Raw genomic sequence first — 22,738 nt, forward strand, 5'->3', positions numbered from 1 at the left:
CTATGCTTCCAGTATTCAGACACTATACATTCCACAGTGAATATAGGGCCAGTTATAAAACATGTCTCTGTCTGAGAGTTGTGAATGAAAGTCAGCGTAAACATGTATGATAATCATTTATCATTGCGTTGTTACTTATCTCTGATCATGTTTAAGTATGAAGGAAACTAGGCTAATATTTCACTTCTATTTTCAAAGTTCTCAAGTTTAACATCACATATGACAGTTTTGTGACAGATAATTTAATAGATAATCAGTCATTAAGACAATTTACTGTTCAATAAGAATATTTACTTAATAGGCTATATTTTATGATTATTTTTTATTCCTTTCTATGTAAAGCACTTTGAATTGCCATAGTGTATGAAATGTGCTATAAAAATAATCTTGTCTTGCCTTGCCTTGCCTTATATCAAAATGTACTGTTGTGTTTTTGGGTTTGGACCAAACATTGTAATGAAATGACTTTGTTTGTGGCGATGTCCTATACGTGAACGAATTGTTATTTTGAGTCAGGTATTGTCAACGGATCCGAGACAGAGAACTGAAAGCTAGCTGATAGTAACTTGGGACACTAAAGGGATAGTTCACCCAAAAATGAAAAATGTGTCATCATTTACTCACCCTCATGTTGATCCACACCTGTATGAGTTCCTTCCCTCTGTTGAACACAAAAGAGTCTGAAGAATGTTGGTAACCAGACAGTTGACAACACCCATTGACTTCCATAGTAGGAAAACTAAACTACTATGGAAGTCAATGGTTGCCAGGGTCAACTGTCTGGTTTAAGGTTACCAACATTCTTGAAAATGTATTTTACTTCAACAGACGAAAGAAATTCATACAAGTTTGGAACAACAAGAGAGTGAGTAAATGATGACAAACTATGAACTAACGTTATCCCTTTAAGGCAGAAAAAGTCCAAAATAAATGTACTAGGATTGAACACATGAAATTACGATTAACATACGTATCAAATATAACTATATATTATAAATAAAATACTTAATAAACAGCGATATGTAATAATGTTGTCAATCGCTGAACCCTGACCGGTTTTCGAAAGAACCGATTTGACTGGAGATGGAGAATATGTGAGAGGAGCGCGCCTTCATTTTGAATTTACAATGACGCGCTGCTCGCTCTCGCTCAACTCGCCGCCCTTTTGTTGTTATGACTACGAGGTCGTAAATCCGCCATGTTTTCCTTGCTGAAGCGTTGCGACAGAGACGGAGGTCTGGAACGACATGACTGAAGAAAATAATAATACGGCAGCAACAGTTACCGACCAAACGGAGCATAGCAACATCATCACCATCCAAACCACTCTTGGAGACGAAGGTAGAGCCAGTGTTACGGGACACAATCACATAGTAAAAACGTGATTAAATGTGTGGGCCTGACTTTGGGTCGTTCAGTCACGCTAGCAAAGTCTCCATTAGCTGCAATGTTATTTTTGAGCAGCATGTTTAGGCTGCTAATGCTGCTTAGCATCGTACTGTATTGGATGAAGAAGATCTAACAGCTCACCCATGTTCTTGCTGCAACAGTAAAGACTGATCACTTTTGATCATGTAGATTTTTATATAAAAGAAAATCAACACTCTTAAAAAAACACAATGGCCATTTCCACAACAAAGTCAGTTGCACCTTAAATTATGCATTTTGTTGAATAGCTTTCTGTGATGGAAATTACATTTTAAATATTCATGGAATAAAATTGCTTTGTCTTTCTTGCTAGCATTTTCTGTCCTAAATGCACAATTAATAAATGATATTTAATTATTTACTATTTAATGTATATCATATAAATATATTTATTTTGCTTATAATAACTTTTTTAGATGCAAAAAAAAAATGATGCCACAGCTGTGTGAAAATGTGATTTATTTTAGATCAGTAAATAATTGTTTATTTCATTTTAAGTTTAACTTTGCACAGATAATTTCACAATGTGCATGATCTGTAAAATTGAAGTTAGGTCAGTATGTTTGTGTTCCCTGTCAGATGAGGATATTCATAAATGTGGCAGATGTCTGGAGGAGTTTTCTGCTCTGGATGCTTTCATCCAACATAAACTCAACAGGAACTGCAAGCGTCCTCTGCAAGACCATCAGGTCTGTGTGATATTGTTATAATTCCTTATTGAGCGGATACTTTCACATCCAGAGTGACTTTACTGTACATATTTCTTGTTGGGGAAAATCTCTCTGAGATTAACCATATAAACCAGCAAAACGAGTAGTAATTTCTGGGAAGCTTTGTGACTTTTATTCATCAACATACTGTACGTTAAATGCATGCAAAGTAAACTGTACAGCCAAACATTCCATGTTATTATCTTTTACTTTAAAAACATTTCACCTAAAATAAATATTTGTATTCACATCGATACACATACACGTTCAAAGTTTGGGATCAGTTAGATTTTATTTTTGAAAGAAATTACTACTTTTTACTCTTCAGCGGACATATTTGTTCAAAGTGACAGTAAAGACATAACGTTACAAAGATTTCTATTTCAAATAACTGCTGTTCTTTCAAATTTTCTGAATGTATTTACGGATCTTACAAAAAAATAAAGTGTCCCTATTATGCTTTTTCGGATATTACCTTAAGCAGTGCAGAGTAGACCAATCACAACAGACTGGGCAACAGATCTGACCAATCAGAGCAGAGTAGGCCAATCACAACAGACTGGGTCATCTGACCAATCAGAGCAGAGTGACCAATCACAACAGACTGAGTCATCTGACCAATCAGAGCAGGGTAGTCCAATCACAACAGACTGGGTCATCTGACCAATCAGAGCAGAGTAGACCAATCACAACAGACTGGGCAACACATCTGACCAATCAGAGTAGAGTAGACCAATCACAACACACTGGGTCATCTGACCAATCAGAGCAGAGTAGTCCAATCACAACAGACTGGGTCATCTGACCAATCAGAGCAGAGTAGCTCTCGGGACAGAGGGGTTTAGAGAGACAGAATCTTTTATCGAACTGTTTCAGGCAGTGAGAAAAGAGGTGACGCTGCAATACATATTATGAGAAAATCAAAGTTTATTTATTTGTTATTTTTTTTCACCTTGGATGCATGTAAACCTAAACGCGATGAACCTAAAATACTAATATCATAATAGGGGTCACTTTAAGCAGCACAACTGTTTTCAGCATAAGCAGAAATGTTTCTTGAGCATCAAATCATCATATTAGAATGATTTCTGAAGGATCATGTGACACTGAAGACTGGAGTAATGATGCTGAAAATTCAGCTTTGCCATAAAATACATTTGAAAAAGTATTTAAATAATACTAATCATTTTAATAATGTTTCACAATATTTTGTTTTTGGTCAAATAAATGCAGCCTTGGTGAGCAAAAGAGACTTCTTTCTAAAACATTTAAAAAAAATCTTACTGACCCTATATTTTGAAAACTAATTCAAGACTCAAGAATCTGTAAATGTAAAAATGTACCTTGACTTCAATGTAGGAAATATCTGTCTGTCTCCTCCATCAGACAAATGTTGTCCCTAATGAAGGCGCTTCCATTGAGGTGAAAATAAGTGAAAATGACTGTTCATCTGATGAAGCAGGAACGTCCAGTGCAGGTACTGCACTTTTTGTTATTAAAGTCAGTAAAATATCATTGTCATGGGGGGGCCAGAAGCCCAATTTGAATGGGACAGGACCTTTTCATGATGTCCCAACTTATTTGAATTTGTCTTAAATACAGGGTCGTCCAAAGCCAAACAAGACATCTGCTCTCCATAGTTATATACAGTATGATTACAATGGGATCATTTGGGGGTGAATTTAACGTAATTTACCAGTCCATCTGTCTTTGTTTGGGTACTAAATGAAGTTGCTTTGTTCTTTTAGGCAAGACGGATAAAAAGGCGGCAGCTGGAGGAAAAAAGAGAAGATGCTCTGCAAGCGAGGATGACAGTCCCAGTCCTGCAAAAGTGGTTTGGAAGTTAAACACAGAGGGACGATACATCTGTGAGATATGTGATAAGACCTTTAAAACGGTACAATATTTGATCACTTTTTATGCATTTAAATACTGCTATGTGTCATATTTGTGAATATGCAACTAAAACTCACTTGATCCATTTCTATGTCCCTTAGACAAATATTCTGAGAACCCACATGTTCACGCACACCGATCAGAAGGATTTTAAGTGTGAAATATGTGAGACTGCGTTTAGGACCAAGGGTTCGTTGATCCGACACAAGCGTCGACACACAGGTAAATCTATAGTCCATTATACTGGACTATACTAGGTAGTGAAAGTTATATAGCGTCTATTTAAAGAGGCCATATTATGCCCTTTTTCAAAGTCTTGATTTTGTTTTTGTGGTCTACTAGAATAGGTTTTCATTCTTGAATTTTGCAGCACCTCTCTTCCCAGTCTGTCAGAAACACTCTGTTTAGTTCCTGTCTCTATGAAGCTCCTCCTTCTGAAAAGCACAATGCGCTCTGATTGGTCGGCTGGATCAGTGTGTTGTGATTGGTCAACTGCTTTGAGCGTGTTTGGGATATGTCACGCCCCTTATCATAACCACGAGTTTCAATACTACTTACCTCAACCAGGCCCTGCCCCTTTAATTTGCATATGCCTTGGGCAGGAATTATTTAAAATGAGGGACACTGTGATGGAAGAAAACTCAAGACTACAATAGAGGCGTTTCAGGGAGTTCAGAAACGGTGCACACTGATATGGAGAGTATGACTTTGGAGTAACTTTATAGACCTTTTTCATGCTCAAACAGTGACATTTCACACTAAAGAGAGTTGAAAATGTAAAGTATAATAGGTTTCCTTTAAGTTTTCAAGGTTGTCTTTTGAGGAATCAAATCATGATGTAATTTTCTTCTGTAGATGAGCGTCCGTACCGCTGCAATCAGTGTGGACTTGCGTTCAGAGAGTCCGGAGCTCTCACCAGACACCTGAAGTCTCTCACGCCTTGCACTGAGAAGATCCGCTACAGTCAGTGTAAAGAGATACTTGTCAGCAAAGATGGAGTTCAGAAAGGTAATTCGCATCTCACAATGGCTTTTAATAGTGACCATTGATAGAAGGGTGTCGTTTGAAAATATCCGTAGGACATGGTTTTTGTTGGCCAACATTTTTAGCTGATATTGTTTGTCACAATAGTGTTTTGTTTTTAATGTGACAACTGTTGTAAAAGGGAGGTTTTCTGATTCTGCCACTGTTGGGTATCGTTCTAGAAGTTCAGCCGTCACATCCTGAAGCTGAGAAGGAGCAAATTCCTGTTGTGAGAGTGGTGGAAGCTGGCCAGGAGATCATCCAAATCGAGGTGCTAGGACAAGTGCAACAGGTCTGAGACTAACAGACATAGTATATTATGCAAAAACAGCATGTTGAATTGCACTAATTGAAACAAATACATTTAGCATTAACGATTACTGCATATTGGGGGGCTGCAATTTTACGTTTTTATATTTAAGCATATGACAAGGGTTCATGTTAAAGATTTTGCTTGGTTGGATTTCCCCTTGCCATTTTTAAACATATATTGATCATTTTAATGTTTTGTATGATGTAAATTTAGATTTTTTTTTAATTTAAATGTTTAAAAAGTATAATTTTTTTTACATTGATTATTTAATATTTATAATTATAATATTTTTACATTTCATTATCCATTGTTTCAACAATTGTTAAGTTTTCTTTACATGGAAAATTTACTATAATAGCTGAACATTAGACAATTTGACAACATTACTTAATGTGTTAGATTTCACAAAACTAACAATAAGAAATACATTTACCGTATTTTTAATCTAGGTTAATGTTAATTTCTACATACACATGTTTAGCATTTTAAATGAATGTATTATGAACAAATATAAATAATCAAAGAATAATAGTATATTTATAAATGAGCATTTATCTTGAGATCTTTTTTATTATTATTGTTAGTTATTGATGCCTAAATCATTAACTATGTTAACAGTATTTAATGCATATTAAGAAAGTGAACCTTATTGTAAAGTGTTACATCATTAAAATGGACATTATTACAATGATTTGTTTTTAAACTAAAACCCAAAATACTTTTATTTACTTTATAGGTTTAACAAAGAAAAAACATAATTTTTCAAAGAAGGAACTCACTAAAAAAATGTTTGTATTTATCCTAAAAAAATGAGATTCATGTGTTTAAAAGGGTGGGTCAGTAAAAAAGTAGTACTTTTATTCAGCAAGGACACATTAAATTGATCAAAAGTGACAGTAAAGACATTTTTTAAAGGAACACTCCACCGTTTTTTGAAATAGGGCTTATTCACTTTCTTTCCTACATTTAGATAGGTGGGCAAATGCATTTTTGCATGCATTGTTTTAGTTTGACAGGGTCGGCGCTAGCTTAGCTTAGCATAATGAATGGAATCCTTTGTTGCCAGCTAGCATGGCCTGAGTAAAAGTGATATAAAATTTTTTAAAAACCCACCTAATTACTTCTTGTGGTCTGCGTATTCACAACAAGTACAAATAGTGATGCAGATTAACACTAGGCGATTTCCTAGGCAGATATTGACTTATATATTAAGGACTATATTAGGGGGAAGCACAGGCGAAGCACTGCTACTTGGGCGTGATATCTCTGCGCCTAAGCAGCAGTGCTTCGCCTGTGCTTCCCCCTAATATAGTCCCAAGTCAATATCTGCCTAGGAAATCGCCTAGTGTTAATCTGCATCGCTATTTGTACTTGTTGTGAATACGCAGGCCACAAGAAGTAATTAGGTGGGTTTTTAAAAAATGTTATATCACTTTTACTCAGGCCATGCTAGCTGGCAACAAAGGATTCCATTCATTATGCTAAGCTAAGCTAGTGCCGACCCTGTCAAACTAAAACAATGCATGCACTGAGACAAAAATGCATTTGCCCACCTATCTAAATGTAGGAAAGAAGGTGAATAAGCCCTATTTAAAAAAACGGTGGAGTGTTGAACTTTGTTGAACGATGAACTTTCTATTCATCAAAGAATCATGGGACGCATTTCTGAAGAATCATGTGATGCTGAAAATTCATCTTTGATATCACAGGAATAAAATTACAATTTAAAACAGATTAACATAGAAAACAGTTACTTTAAATTGTAATAATATCCCACAATACACAGTTTTTACTGTATTTTTAATCAAATAAATGCAACCTTGGTGAGCACAAGTTCTTTTTTTCAAAAACATTAAAAACCCTTATTGACCCCAAACTTTTGAATGGTAGAAGTAGTTGCTTTTTAAGGCCGTTCTCTGCTCTGTCCGTAACAGGTGGTGTCTCAGCCTCAAACTGCGTCTGTGGTTGAAGCCGACAATCTAATCTGCCAGGCCATCATCAACTCTGGCATCGCGCTGGAGACCGAAGCCACAGAGGCAGCTGAGCAGGCAGAGGCCCGATCACCTAAAGCCATCCTGCAGTCTCCTGAGGCCGAGACCAGACTCACTGACATCCAGGTGACAGAAGAGTGTGTGGAGACCGTGTCCGAAGAGGCGCAGGTGAGTTTATAAGGTCGTGGTGGCACGTTTTATTACAATAAAATTGCAGAGCAACACAAATGAGACTTCAAACTCTTTTTATCCATGGTAGGATTCATCTGTGAAGGAAGGAGAACCTGTTGAGTCAAAATTATACAAATGTCCTCACTGTGAGCGCATGTTCAAGACATTGGCCTACCTGAGGGTCCATGTCAAAGGGCATGTTGGTAGGCCCCATTTAAAAGCATTTTATTAATTTCCCACAAACCTACTTATTAAATGTTAAATGTATTAATTATGTAAGTATAAGTCACACTTTATATTAGGTGTCTTTAACTACTATGTTTACATTTTATTTTGCCAAACACTTTTGCTGCTATTGAGGTGGGATACAGGTATGGTTAGGGACATGTTTGGTGGCATGGTTAGGTTTTAGGGTGGGTTAAGAAGTAAGGGAAGGCTCTACATTATAATTATGTATGTAATTACAGAAATTAATCTCAGATGTAATTACATGCAGGTTTTTTATAAATATGAGTACAACATGTATCTGCACAATTTGCGCATTACCGGTATATCAAATGATTAATCTAAATCTTAGTGCATAGTAGTTAAAGACACTTAAAGGGTTAGTTCACCCAAAAATGAAAATTACCCCATGATTTACTCACCCTCAAGCCATCCTAGGTGTACAAGACATTCTTCTTTCAGACGAATACATCTGGAGTTATATTAAAAAATGTCCTGGCTAATCCTTGCTTTATAATGTGTGTGAATGGCTGGAGAAAATTTGAAGCCAAAAAAGTGCATCCATCCATGATAAAAATACTCCACACGGCTCCGGGGGGTTAATTATGGCGCTTTTCCACTACACAGTACCAGCTCGTCTCGCCTCGCCTTGACTCGACTCGGCTTTTTTTGGTTTTCCAATGTGTAAAAGTTGTACCTGTACCTGCTTCCAGGTACTTTTTTTCGTACCACCTCCGGCGAGGTTCTAAGCGAGCTGAGGCGATACTAAGACTGCTGATTGGTCAGAGAGAATCATCACTATTCACTGCGTCATCATTGCACGCACCAGACGGAGTATCCTGAATAAAAAACAACAAAAACAGCATACACTCGATTTCCTCCATTGTCCTGTGTGTGTGGGTAGCGGGTGATTCGCGTAGAAGATTAAGTCACGGCAGTTTCCTGTGGCGTTGCTATGACGACCAGGTACTATTGTGGAGGTACTATCTGCAATGGAAAAGCGAGTCGAGTCGAGCTGGTACTGGTAATGGAAAAGCGCCATAAAGGCCTTCTAAAGCGAACCCATGGGTTTTTGTAAGAAAAAACACCTATATTTATAACTTTATCATCTAAAATAACTAGCTTCCTCCAGACGACTGTACGGATACTATGCAAGTCGACTTGCGCCACAAAAGTAACCCAACTCTTACATGCAACAAGCAAGGAGTATCGTAAGCTTAGAAGCCTCTCGTGGTTTAAACAAATAGGGCTGTGCAACAAATTGAAGCTCCTCTTCTATTATATAGAAATCCTCCGACATTTCTCTTAAAATGGCTAATTCGCGGCCAGTGTTTTTGCTAATTCGTTGTGCATCGGGTCAGGGGTCACTCTTCCACCGTAAATCGATGCGTACGGCCGTCTGTCGGAAGCTAGTGATTATGTTTTATAAAGTTTTAAATATGTTCCTTACACAAACGCAAATTAACCCCCCGGAGCCATATGGATTACTTTAATGATGGATGGATGCACTTTTTTGGGCTTCAAATTTTCTCCAGCCATTCACTCCCATTATAAAGCTTGGAAGAGCCAGGACATTTTTTTAATATAACTCTGATTGTATTCGTCTGAAAGAAGAAAGTTATATTCACCTAGGATGGCTTGAGGGTGAGTAAATCATGGGCTAATTTTCAATTTTGGGTGAACTATCCCTTTAATATAAAGTGGGACCTAATTATGAAAACTTTTTCAAAGGTGTTTTTTTTCCCTCCACAGGTTATAAGCCTTTTAAGTGCTTAACATGTCAGAAGGAGTTTCTGACAGGCTACGTGCTGAAGAAACACATGGAGACGCACGTCAGCGAGCGGCGGTACAAATGCGGAGAGTGCGGCAAACAGTTTAAAGCCATCGGACACGTGCGGGAACACATGAGAGCTCATTCGGATGATAGGCCGTACCATTGCAGCTTCTGTGACAAGAGTTACAAGACCAAGGTGAGACACCACAGAAGAACAATATGTAAAAACAATCCTTGGGTTTATACAGTAGATATGTTTCCATCCAGAGTTTAACTTGTGCAAAATTAGAATGTCGCATAAAAAAATTGCGATTAAAGCAGCGTTTCCATTTCGTGTTCAAGAGAACAAAATTGTCACTTCCTGGGAAATTGGCGCAAAATATCTGTAATAAAAATGGAAGTTGCTGCAATCGGGGAAGAAACTGTGGCTCTTTTTTAGTACATCATAAAATTATTAAATTTTAGTTCACAGTAAACGCTGACATGCTACTTTGTGTTCGAATGCTGGTGTTTGATACGCTTCCGGGAGGGAATTAAACCAAATAATTCTGATGACAGACTTTGGCTGAGACGTTTCAGAATGATCGAATGATCGGTGCTGTGCAATGAAATTAGTCGCCGCTAAGTCCAGTTATCCAATCACATCCACTGTTGAGGCAAAGTCACATGAGTTTTCTGTTGTGCATAGAGGGGGATTTATTCTGTAAATGTGTTTTTATCTTAGTTTATGTTCATGTCTTATCGGATAAAAAATATATCTGCCTCAATCTTGGAATTTCCATCCGGTGTTTTTTATGCTATATCCCAAAATGCACATAAAAATAGGTGGATGGAAACATAGCTAGTGTCATCCGTAAAGTCATCATGAAAATTTAAATTGATCATTCTTTTTTTTTTATGCAATATTGCAGTATTTATTATAAATGATTTACTGGCGCGGTGGCAGGACAACCTGTCACTCACATGAGATCACAGAAATAGCAAAAATCCTTTTGGACAAAATTAAGTTCTGCCCTACATTTTTGCTTGTTCGAGAAGCCGTTTCACTCAGACATATGTCACAAAAGACTATCACAACTTCGGTTTCATGCCGACTCATATCCGTTGTGTTCCAGAATGCCCTGCAGGTCCACCATCGCACTCATGCAGACGAAAAGCCATACGTGTGTACGCACTGCTCCCGTGGCTTCCGGGAAAAAAGCGCTTTAGTACGTCACATCCGACATCATACGGGAGAAAAACCCTTCAAGTGCTCGAAATGTGGGCGGGGCTTTGCTGAGCATGGAACGCTGAACCGCCACCTGCGAGCTAAAGGTTTGTAAATATGTAGAATTGTTATTAATTAACCATTCAAATGAATTAAAACACCAATACTGAAGTGAATGTTCGACGACAACTAGTAAACAAGGTCAGTATAAATATAACATGTTTTCTGGCATATTAAAAGTCCTAAATATAAGCTACAAAATCTATAAATATTTCTTAGGGGCAGATTGTCTGTATGGATAAGTGTTTATATTGCTATTTTGTATTGAATTAAACTCTTTTTTTTTTTAACTCATGTCTTGAAATGACGTGTCTGATATGGATATGGATTTCAAACCCTTTTGAGCCACATACAGTGCAATGCATAAGTTAATACACCCATGCTAAAGTTGACTAAAAAGAGGAATAAAAAATCATATTTTGGAAATTGAACTTAATGCCTTAATTTAAAAAATTAGGAAAAATCCAACCTTTTAGGACACCAATTTTCTTTGTGAATGAATAATGTATCGTAAATAAATAAATCCTTAAAATACATGGTGCATAAGTGTGTACACCCCTATGTTAAATTCCCATAGAGGCAGGCAGATTTTTATTTTTAAGTATTTTTTATTTATTAATTTTTAGGATACTATGCATCCTGATAAAGTTCCCTTGGCCTTTGGAATTAAAATAGCCCCACATCATCACATAGCCTTCACCATACCTAGAGATTGGCATGGGGTACTTTCCATAAGATCATCTCTCAATGCAAATCAAAGCAGCTTTTAGGCTAACTGAAATAAAACCATGCCAATCTCTAGGTATGGTGAAGGCTATGTGATGATGTGGGGCTATTTTAATTCCAAAGGCCAAGGGAACTTTATCAGGATGCATAGTATCCTAAAAATTTATTTAAAAAAAATACTTAAAAATAAAAATCTGCCTGCCTCTATGGGAATTTAACATAGGGGTGTACACACTTATGCACCATGTATTTTAAGGAAGAACATTTATTTATTTACGATACATTATTCATTCACAAAGAAAATTGGTGTCCTTAAAGGTTGGATTTTTCCTAATTTTTTAAATTAAGGCATTAAGTTCAATTTCCAAAATATGATTTTTTATTCCTCTTTTTAGTCAACTTTAGCATGGGTGTATTAACTTATGCATTGCACTGTATTTGTATTTTGTTAAAGGACAAGTTCGGTATTTTACACTTAAAGCCCTGTTTTCAGATCGTTTCTGATGAAATAGAACGGTTAAGATTGAAATTTGGACACATGCTGCTGGCCCGAGAATTTTCGGTTTCTATGGTAGCACCCCCCCACCTCCACAATGGCTGCATAGGTGCACTGGAACAATCCTTCCTAAAACGCATTAAACTTTCGTTTACAAAGATGTGAAACTCACCGAGTGGTCAGGGGTGTTCACTGATATGCTCACACAAAAATCGCTGCAAAAGATGCTTTCCAATGATCAAAACATTGACAGCCAATCAGAGCCCATCCTGCTTTAAAGAGCATTTAAAGCACCAGATGACAAAACTGTAGCGTGTGCTTATGATAAACAGAGTGTTATCATTCTTGGTGTGAAAGGCCCTTTACAGTTGTCATTGGTGATGACTGTATGTTTGTGTGCGTGTGGTCAGGAGGCTGTTTCGCTACGCAGCAGAAGGACTCTGAACACGCAGGGAGCTCTGATGAGCAGGAGGTGACGGCTGAGAACGTCTCCACCACTATCGTATCAGACGACCCTCATGCTGTGCTGGTGGAGTTCTCCTCAGTAGTGGCCGACACTCAGGAATACATCATAGGGGTAAATGCGTCACTTGTGTTACTGTATGCGTGCTATGTGACATGAGATTTTGATGAAAATCCAACCAATTTGATGTCTTTTGTTTTAATTTGAATTAGTTTTCGTATATTTTCATGTCATTACATGTATACCGGCAATATATATGATTTTCACCATTATGTACACAACAAAAGTTTGGAGTCTGTAAGATTTTTTTAAATGTTTTTGAAAGAAGTCTCTTATTCTCACTAAGACTACATTTGTTTGATCAAAAATACAGTAAAAAACAGTAATATTGTGAAATATTATTTCAATTTAAAACAACTGTTTTCTATTTAAATATGTTTTAAAATATAATTTATTCCTGTGATCAAAGCTGAATTTTCAGCATCATTACTCCAGTCTTCAGTGTCACATGATCATTTATAAATCATTCTAATATGATGATTTGATGCTCAAGAAACATTTCTTATTATTATTATTATTATTATTATTATCAATGTTGAAAACAGTTGTGCTGCTTCATATTTTTATGGAAACCATGATTTTATTTTTTTAAGTATTCTTTTAATGAATGGACACTTCAAAAGAACAGCATTTATTTGAAATAGAAATTATTTGTCACATTACTGTCACCTTTGATAAATATTCAGTTTAATGCGTCCTTGCTGAATAAAACTATTTTTATTTATTTTTTTGATATATTTTTTTTTAAATCATACTGGCCTCAAACCTTCTAACAGTAGTGTATGTTTAATAATATTTTTATAATCAATAAAATGGACGGCCAAGTATTTATCTAAAAACGTATCCATTGAGAGATTAGTTGTTGCGATATAAGCACTATGATTTTGTTAAAAATACAGATTTTGTCTCATGTTTTTGCAGGCACCAGTTGAGGAAGCAGCTCAAGGGGAGGAACTGGCAATAATTCAAGACAGTCAGCAGCAGGTCACTTTTCACTTTTGTCAATGTCAACTTAAAGCAAATATTAGCAAGGTAAAAAAAAAAAAAGGAATTTATGAACCAAATAGAGTTAACCACATTGCTCAACGTGTCTGACTTCAGATGGACAGTCACATCATGAAGGTGGTGCAGCAAATCGTGAGCCAATCACACGGAGGCCACCAGATCATCGTGCGTAACGTGGCCGCCGACGAAACGCCCGGCATCTCGGACTGCGGAGACACCATCACAATCGCCACACCAGAGAGTTTGACCGAACAGGTGGCAATGACACTTGCAAATGCCATTAGCGATGGCACCCTCCTTACCGCGACAACAGAGGGCGCCATCGAGACGCCCCACACCACAGTTACAATGGTTACAGCCGAGAACATTGAGCCAATCGAGCAAGAGGAGCAGTATGTCATTGCTTCACCTGACGAAGTGGAAATCCAGACTGTGGTGGTGGTCTAAGATGCAGGTTTCGTTAAGTTTATATATTTTAACAGCGGTGGTGTTGCATTTCCGTTCTCTGTGAGGCTTTATTCCACATGTTTTGCACTGCATGTGGAAGGCCTGATGGATTCAAAAACTTTGTGTTCGGGTTTTAAACGGATCACTTTCGAGCTGCAGGTTCTACTAATGAACGATGGCATTTTCAATGGACTGTAAAACCATGTTTCTGTTCTATTCATTTGACAACAGATATTACAACCTAAGATATATTGTACAGCTTTCATTGCAGTGATGCCGCCATACCAACATTTCTCTCCTGCTGAATGGCACGTAATCATATAAGATATCATCTACTCATCATGAATGTGTATTATAACATCTTTCCACCAATACAACAACTGGCAGGGAGTGAAAGTACAAAATATGAAATATATTTTTATGCACCTCTGTATTTTTTCAGTCATTGATCAGTTCTCATTTCGGCATGTGTCATCTCCTAAAAGGAATATTCTGTGCACAAGAAGCATGTTAAGCTTTATTGAAAGCATCTCTGCCATAATATTTCATCCCCCCGGTTGATTAAAAACATTATAAAATGCCTATGGGACAAGGCTTTCTGGAGTGTTTCAAATCAGAAAAGAGCTAAATATGTCTAAATATGTTCTTTTTCAATAGGAGTTTTCAATAAACGTTCGGTTTTCTGACTTAATACCTGCACATGGAGACAGTGCCTTTCTGCTATTTCGAAGTAAATAATCCAGACAGGAGTTGAAAAATTGGATATGGTTTTGGCCAGTCAAGGTTAGTAAGCTTCTTTTTCTTTTTCTTTTAAACCACAGTGGTAATGTTAACATGTTTAATAATTTGTATAATAAGTGGCTGAAGGTATATTTTAATGATTATGCTCATAATAAGTGCATTACTGTAATTTTTGCCTATTTAAACAAACTGATGGACTATATGGATGTCCATTAGGGCTGGGGAAAAATCGATTTTTTTATTATTATTTTAAAATAGATTTTTTTTTTAATATTCCAGAATCAATATTAATTCACATTGAACTGCTTTATTTTAGTCCTTGCTTATAGGCAAGGCCTTTTTTAATTCAGCAGAGGGCGGGGCTCAAGAATAAGGAATGCCCAATGGCAGCTGTCGCAAAGTGTGTCATTATTCAATGTTAAAATACTTTCTTCTTTTCCAGGTCAGATGCAGAGAGAACTGTGAGGAAAGACTGGCTCTGTGGTGCTTACGAAACATCGCTTTATTTGTCTGACCAGCTGGACACAGCAACATTGGCAATGACGTGAGTTTGGGATGGGACTATCTGTTTGACCAGTGGAAGACGTTCACCGATGCTTGTGGAAGAGAAATGACGCGATTCGGCTATAAACATACATCTGGCCAGTTCTAATACCCAATATCACCCAATATTTTTACAAACTTAGTACACCACCATTCAAAAGTTTGGGTCGGTAAGATTTTTATATGTTTTTGAAAGAGGTCTCTTATGCTTTTATTTGATCAAAATAAAAACAGTTGTGCTGCATCATATTTTTGTGGATACGTTGTTCCTTTTATGAATAGAAAGCTCAAAACATTGAACTTGTGACTGACAGTCTACAAGCCCGCATGGCTTCTGTCGTCTTGAGATTTGGCAAGGCAAATACAGTACGAGGTTGGTGTATTTTTCACGTCCGCTCTGTTCTTTCATTAGGCGATAGATAGATGTAGCAGTAGACGCTTCATTCTGGCAGATCGGGTTCATGATGAAGCTTTGGTCACCTTGACTCTACTTGTCCTCCTTCCCATCAGCTCATCATTGCACACATGCGCAGTGCTTTGCCCCTCCAGGCCTTCACATATGCCCATATATTATGACATCTGTCTTTTATTTCCAGCTATAATTGAATCCTGACCTGACTTGCTACTGATCCGTTGAAAAGCCCTCTGGTTTGACAAGTTTCAGAGTGATATTAAATGGGGTTATCAAGGGTCATCTTTTAACATCATATGCCTTTTAACACACATTATATATTACTGTTATCTCTCCATTATAGCCAGCAAGTATTCCTTTTTTAAATGATCTCACTGGACGTTTATAGATATTCAGGTCACATTTCACCCCACAATCAAAACATACAAATAAGATTGTATTTTATATATATATAAAAAAGCACTGTTAATATTTTTTTGACAATTAAGCACAATATCTTGTATATTCTCATTGTTGTAATACGATATTTTCATTTTATTTTTTATTTTACTTGTTTTATTTAATTTAGTTTGTTTACATTTTGATATTTTTTTTATTTAATTGTTTTTATTTTGTTTACATTTTATAGATTTATTTTTCTTTTAGTTTTATATATTATTTTAGTTTTGTTTAAAATGTATATATTTGGTTGTTTTGATTTTACTTGACTCTTCTTTTGTTTATTTTAGTTTTATTTATTTATTATTTTGTTTACATTTTATAGATTTGTTTCTTTTTCTTTTGTTTTATATATTTGTTTTAAGTTTTAGATATTTTGTTATTTTGTTTTGATTTTACTTGGCTTTTGTTTTGTTTATTTTAGTTTATTTATTTTTAGGTTTTGTTTTATTAAATTTTTTGTTTCTTTTTGTTTTGTTTAAAATGTATATATTTCTTTGTTTTGATTTTATTTTACTTTTGTTCATTTTAGTTTTATTAATTTTAGTTTTGTTTACATTTAATAGATTTGTTTCTTTTTGTTTTGTTTTCTAAACTATTTTTGTTTTGTTTAAAAGTATATATTTAGGTATTTTACTTGGCCTTTGTTTATTTTAGTTTTGTGTTATTTATTTTTTTGTTTAGTTTAAATTGTATTTTTTGTTTCTTTTTGTTTTGTTTTTAGTTTTATATGTTTAAAATGTATATATTTAATTATTTTGTTTTGAATTTACTTTGCTTTTGTTTTGTTTAGTTTATTTTATTTTACTTTTATTTATTTTTTGTTTTGTTTAAATTTTATATATTTGTGTATTTTATTTAATTTTAAATATATTTTTTTGTTTTGAATAACTTTTGTGTGTATATATATATATATATATATATATATATATATATATATATATATATATATATATAATATTATGTTGTTCTTTTGTTTTTTATTTTAGGTTTTTTATTTTAGTTTAAATATTTGTTGTTTTGGGAGATTCACCCTTTTGTTCAAAGGTAATTGGAGTATATTTATTTTCATGAAAGTAAACAAAGTACTTCCCTACACTTTAATTGCTTCCCTACAACCTGAGGTTAAGGGCACAATTGTGATGTGCTGTTGCTTTTTCTTAGCTGAGGTCAAACCAGCAACCTTCTGGTTACCAGCCCTGAGTGCCACATCTCCTCATTACTTTCTGACGTCATGCTGTAAATGCTAATAATATCATATTAAATCATACCTCTCACTGCAGTGTTGGAGGTTAACCATTCCTGCTGTTCTGAGACCGTTTTTTGTGCTGTATAAGGAACAGTTGGAAGAATGGATCAGATTCTTAGACTGGGAATTGGAGTTAAATGTACCAGACTATATCTAACTGTACCACAGCATCTCTGAGGATCTCTAATCGGAGCGCCATCCTTTGCTGCTCTGACAGGCAGTTTCTGGGTCAGTCCTCAGCCCTGAGAGAGGGCCCAAACCACCAGCATCACACAGAGAGAGAGAGAGAGGGAGGGAGGTATTTATAGAAAAATGGGGCTTCACTGTACCTTTTTCTTGCAAAAGAATCATTAAAAGACCCAGCTAGCTTGTCCCAGATTTCTGCTCGGTGCTCTGCATGAGAGTTAGGACTGGACCAACTTAGTGGAGATGTAGAGCCACGGCTGCAGAGAGCTTGACAGCGCTCTCTTGATCTACACTGGACTGATTTCTTCATCGATGGAAGCTAAACCTGCTGGATCAGTTCCTTCACTGATGGCTTTTTTGGTAAAAATGGAGCAGTGACTTGTTGAGGAGGGCGATGACCTGACCTGAGGTGACCTCGTAGAGCTTGACTTCAATACCATTCAGAAGACCCAGAAGCCATGATGAGAAGATTTTTGAAGAGCCAGAAGGGCCGTTTCTCTCTTCGCCAAAGCCGATCAGGATCCCGCAGTGCCTCCAAAGATTTCTGTAAGTTCCTAAAGCAAAACATGGAGCTCTGTAAGGCGGTGACTGCATAGTCATTACCTTTGAGTCATTACCTGAGAAAAATATTCTTGTATTTTAGATATTATATTAAAGATCATATGTTTTATTAAATAATTTAGATGCACTATATACTATATTATGTATATTTATATATAAGTAAATAGTCCATTTTTTTCTCCAGAGTGTAGATCCTTATATAATATGGTAATATATATATATAATGTATACATATACATACATGCATATATACACAAATTAATGTGTTTCTTCACTTCCACAGACCCAAACCCTAACGTGCTGAGAGAATTCCCACTGAATATTGGTGCGTAAAGTAATTGCTTGACCTTCTTTTTTTTGTTATTAGGTCACACAAATCAAATGAACTAGATAGATCTGATGTGAATAGATGTGTGGATTTTGACAGTCTTCCAACATTTTATTTTATTAATTTACTTAAATCTAGATGGATGGATGGGTTTTGGGCAGATGCCTTTTGGTGTGAATATTTTTAAAGTTAGAATTCTGAATTTTTAGATTTTACTTGAGATATATTGTTGAGTATATTGTGCGTGCGTGCGTGTGTATGTCCCTTTTTCAAGATACTGTATTTTAAAGGTAATTTTGAGCTTTACATCTCTTTATTTGAAAGGGTTTAAATGATGTTTTACATGCTTGTACAATGAAGCAAAAACAATTATTGCTCATGCCCCAGTGGAACAGTCCATCAGACACTAACAGTTAACAGGCGGAAGACTCAGTTACAATGTAGGACACTAAAGAGACCTTTCTACTGACTCTGAAAAACACCAGAAGAAAGATGCTCAGGGTCTCTGATCATCTGACATGTGATCACCTGTCAGTGTCTCTGAATATGCCATGGTCCTGCTGCAGATGTGAACAGAGCAATACACTGCAATGTTCATAATGTAAGACAGTGAGACGGTTTTACAGGGAGAGAGAAAGGACAGCTGATCCATGAATATGAGAACTTGCAGATGTCTTGGTGGAAGAGTGTAGTAACATCTCACAACAAGAACTGGCAGATCTTCTGCGGTCCATGAGGATGAGATGCACTGTAGGACTTAAAGCAGCTGGTGGACACACCACACACTGATTCCTACTTTTGATATTGACCCCCCTCCCCCCTTTGTTTAGGGGCTCATTATTCTATTTCTGTTCATATACATAATTTATTGACTTTTTCCCAGAACTGGGCCTTCCAGCAAATAACCAGGGTTGGCCAGAGGACTTTGGCTTTAAGCTGGGTGGAGATGGACCCAGTTACATCCTCTCTGTGGTGGAGGGCAGCAGCGCTTACATGGCCGGGCTGCAGCCAGGTGACCAGGTTCTGGAGATCGATGGGCAGAACGTCTCCTCTCTCAGCACCAAAGCTCTCGTCGCTCTGGCTCAGACCCTCAAGACTGTGCCACCCAGCATCGGAGTCGTGTCTAGAATTGAACAGGTCAGTTTGTTTTTTATTGATGTTATATTTTACTGTTAATAATGAGATGGATGGATGGATGGATGGATGGATGGATGGATGGATGGATGGATGGATGGATGGATGGATGGATGGATGGATGGATGGACGGATGGATGGATGGATGGATGGACGAACGGATAGATGGATGGATGGATAGACGGACATATAGATAGATGGATGGATGGATGGATGGATGGATGGATAGACGGACAGAAAGACAGATAGACGGATGGATGGACTGACGGACGGATGGATGGATGGATGGATGGATGGATGGATGGATGGATGGCTGGATGGATGGATGGATGGACGGACGGATGGATGGATGGATGGATAGACGGACATATAGATAGATGGATGGATGGATGGATAGACGGACAGAAAGACAGATAGACAGATGGATGGATGGACTGACGGACGGATGGATGGACGGATGGATGGATGGATGGATGGATGGATGAGTGGACGGATAGACGGACGGATAGACAGACGGATAGATGGTTAGATGGATAGACGGACAGATAGATGGATGGATGGATGGATAGATAGACGGGCATACAGACAGATAGATAGACAGATAGATGGATAGACGGACGGATGGACGAATGGATGGATGGATGGGTGGATGGATAGACAGACGGATAGATAGATGGATAGATGTTAGATGAATGGATGGATGGACGGATAGATAGATAGATAGATAGATAGATAGATAGATAGATAGATAGATAGATAGATTGAAGGTAACCTTGTTGTCTAAAAGAGAATTCAGATCTCTCTTCTTTTTCCTTTGCAAAAACTAACCACCACAGCTGGACATTGCCCCAGGGCCTGATGGTCGTTTTGGCTTCACCATAGTGGGAGACAGTCCCCTGCTGGTGGAGAACTGCATGCCCAACTCTCCAGCGGGCCGGAGTGGACTGCGAGCTGGAGACTATGTGATGGAGGTGAATGGGATTCCAGTGAAACAGCACGAGACGGCGGCAGCCATGATCAAGGCCTCTCAGGGACGTACGCTGCGTCTCGGCGTGCTCCGTATTAACCGTTGGCAGAAGCGCACCAGCAGCAGCATGAAGGAGACCTATCAGACCGGAGACATCGTGAGGCATGACCGCAAGCACAAAGCTCTAGAGTTCAACAAGAAGGTCAGTCCTGAAGGCATGTAAAAACTGTAACTCGAACCCCCAAAAGTCAGTTAGATTTTCAACAGCGTTTCAAACCCCAGTATAAAAAGTGTGTGTGTGTGTAAAATTGTCTGTTTTGAATTTTTATAGGTCGAGGAGATTTTAGGGGAGGAGCCTGAGGTGAAAGAGAGGCTGTTTGATTTGCTGAAGCAGTATGCAAATGAGAGGGATGTTGAAGGGCTGGCATCCACACTTCCAGAAATACTGCTCACCGAGGAGCATCAGCAACTGATTGACAGCATCAGGTACCAGTGAGCTTTCATGAACCCTGTTATATGACCCGCCTCCTTTTTTCTTTTTTAAGTTTCCTCTTTGTGTTTGGATTGTGGACAATGCTGAATTTTATTTTATTGGCTGAATTAGTTCCACCTTGTCTTGCATTGCACACACTACAAGATTTGAAAATATCGCACCTCAAGACAGGCACAGATCGCGTTGCTGACCTACTCATACTTAAACATCTGCAACTGCAGAGAGCGCTGATTTGGCCGCTATCCGGGGGTTTTGTTGCAAACTTTGGAAATCATTCTGTAACCGCAGAATCCAGCCAAAGTTGTGTAATGTGAGCTTCAAGACAATCAGGACAGCCATGAACTGGATGCTTGTGTTTTATATTGTGAATCTGAATTGTCCCGCCTGTAGTGGAAATGAATGGTGCTAAGAAATTGTTAACTGAATGTAGTACTACCTCTTGTCTTTTGTCTAATGTCTTTTCCTATCTAACAATAGAGGAGGTGCTGATTAGGATAAAAATCATTCATTAGAGATTATTTCTCTCAGAATTTTCATTAAAATGAGAGTAACACCATCTTTATAGCACTTGGAAACTTGGATCAATCCACTTTCACATATGCAGCCGTGGTTAAGAAAGCTATTTGTTGTATTTCAATCAAAGCCATTGATAGTGTTGTATTTCTTTGCATCGTCTGTTTTTTACCATGTTCTCGTACAAAAGATACCTCCTAATAACACTCTCCTCTGATGCTCAGCTTCAGAGTCTCCCTGTTAGTTTTATGCTTCAGTTTTGTCATTATCATTATTAATGAATTATCTTTATCTTTATAATTTCTTCACGTAACACATAGAAAAGACCTGAACTCGAAGCGATGCGATCTGTTATACCGATTACGGAAGTTAAGTTGCGCATAAGCCCTATAACATCATGTCAGCTATCTAAGTTTAGCTTTATCTGACTCTTTAGTTTGTTTCAACATGCTTATGGCTTAATCCAAAAAATTCTTTGCATATTTTTATATATAAAACCTTTGATCATAGATGATGTATTTCATCATTCCTTAACATTTGTATCATCATAAACAATTAGATCACAGATTGAATGAAAATATTATTCAATTTTAATTAGAGATGCGCCAAGACTGTCTCCGCCGATACAGATAGCAGATTTTTCTAAATATCTGCCAATACCAATACTTTGTGTTTCTTAAGGAAAAAAAAAAAATCTCCCAATTAATGCTTTAATCTATACAGGGAACCCTCTCAGTTGGTACACTATAATATTAGAGGTTAAAATTTGCAACAGAGCCCAAACTATTATATTTAACTGCTATTTATTTTCAGGTATAATAATTACACTCAAATAAAAACGGAAATATTTGTAGACAATTTAGCTGCACATAAGGTAGATTTCATTAACAGTTATCTTCATGACAAATGTATTCAATCATACATATATAATTAACAGTAGATAAGCTTTTCTTCAGTGTTTTATAGCTAACTAACAAAATGTGAACATTGGCTAAATGCAAAGTTAAGTAACACTGTGCACAAGCTATTTTATTGACATCTTTTCTCTATTATTTATAGGGTACAATTACAAATAACATGAGTTTATCCAAAGTGCTTTACAGTACAACATAATATACTCTTCTATAACACCAATAAATACCTTTTTCCGCAACTGAAATACTGATTGAGCGACTACA

The 22,738-nt window shown here is 36.9% G+C and overlaps 2 protein-coding genes across 3 annotated transcripts in view; both read left to right on the plus strand.

Annotated features, from left to right (window-relative positions):
• The first annotated feature begins 1,075 nt into the window (after nt 1-1,075).
• e4f1 (E4F transcription factor 1) lies at nt 1,076-15,523 on the plus strand. 2 transcript variants are annotated; one of them, XM_084125630.1, is made up of 15 exons: nt 1,076-1,341; nt 2,008-2,117; nt 3,525-3,615; nt 3,887-4,035; nt 4,136-4,256; nt 4,890-5,042; nt 5,240-5,349; nt 7,305-7,529; nt 7,621-7,735; nt 9,510-9,727; nt 10,647-10,845; nt 12,431-12,597; nt 13,465-13,527; nt 13,645-14,778; nt 15,179-15,523. In XM_084125630.1, exons 1-14 carry the CDS (start codon nt 1,248-1,250, stop codon nt 13,993-13,995), a joined length of 2,166 nt encoding a protein of 721 aa, XP_083981756.1. In that variant the 5' UTR covers nt 1,076-1,247; the 3' UTR covers nt 13,996-14,778; nt 15,179-15,523. The 2 variants fall into 2 exon arrangements, with proteins under 2 accessions (XP_083981756.1, XP_083981755.1); XM_084125629.1 differs by lacking the exon at nt 15,179-15,523 and having other exon boundaries at nt 1,206-1,341; nt 1,987-2,117; nt 13,645-14,686.
• A 2,259-nt stretch (nt 15,524-17,782) lies between these two features.
• Nucleotides 17,783-22,738, plus strand: part of grid2ipa (glutamate receptor, ionotropic, delta 2 (Grid2) interacting protein, a) — a 28,345-nt gene continuing 23,389 nt past the window's right edge. Inside the window, exons 1-5 of the mRNA XM_084136162.1 lie at nt 17,783-18,110; nt 18,409-18,450; nt 19,337-19,590; nt 20,424-20,756; nt 20,886-21,040. Coding sequence (XP_083992288.1) covers nt 18,023-18,110; nt 18,409-18,450; nt 19,337-19,590; nt 20,424-20,756; nt 20,886-21,040 — 872 coding nt within the window. The 5' untranslated portion in view covers nt 17,783-18,022. The remainder of the gene's footprint in view (nt 18,111-18,408; nt 18,451-19,336; nt 19,591-20,423; nt 20,757-20,885; nt 21,041-22,738) is intronic.

Source organism: Abramis brama (genome assembly GCF_963993115.1).
Source record: "Abramis brama genome assembly, chromosome: 1".
Lineage (NCBI taxonomy): Eukaryota > Metazoa > Chordata > Actinopteri > Cypriniformes > Leuciscidae > Abramis > Abramis brama.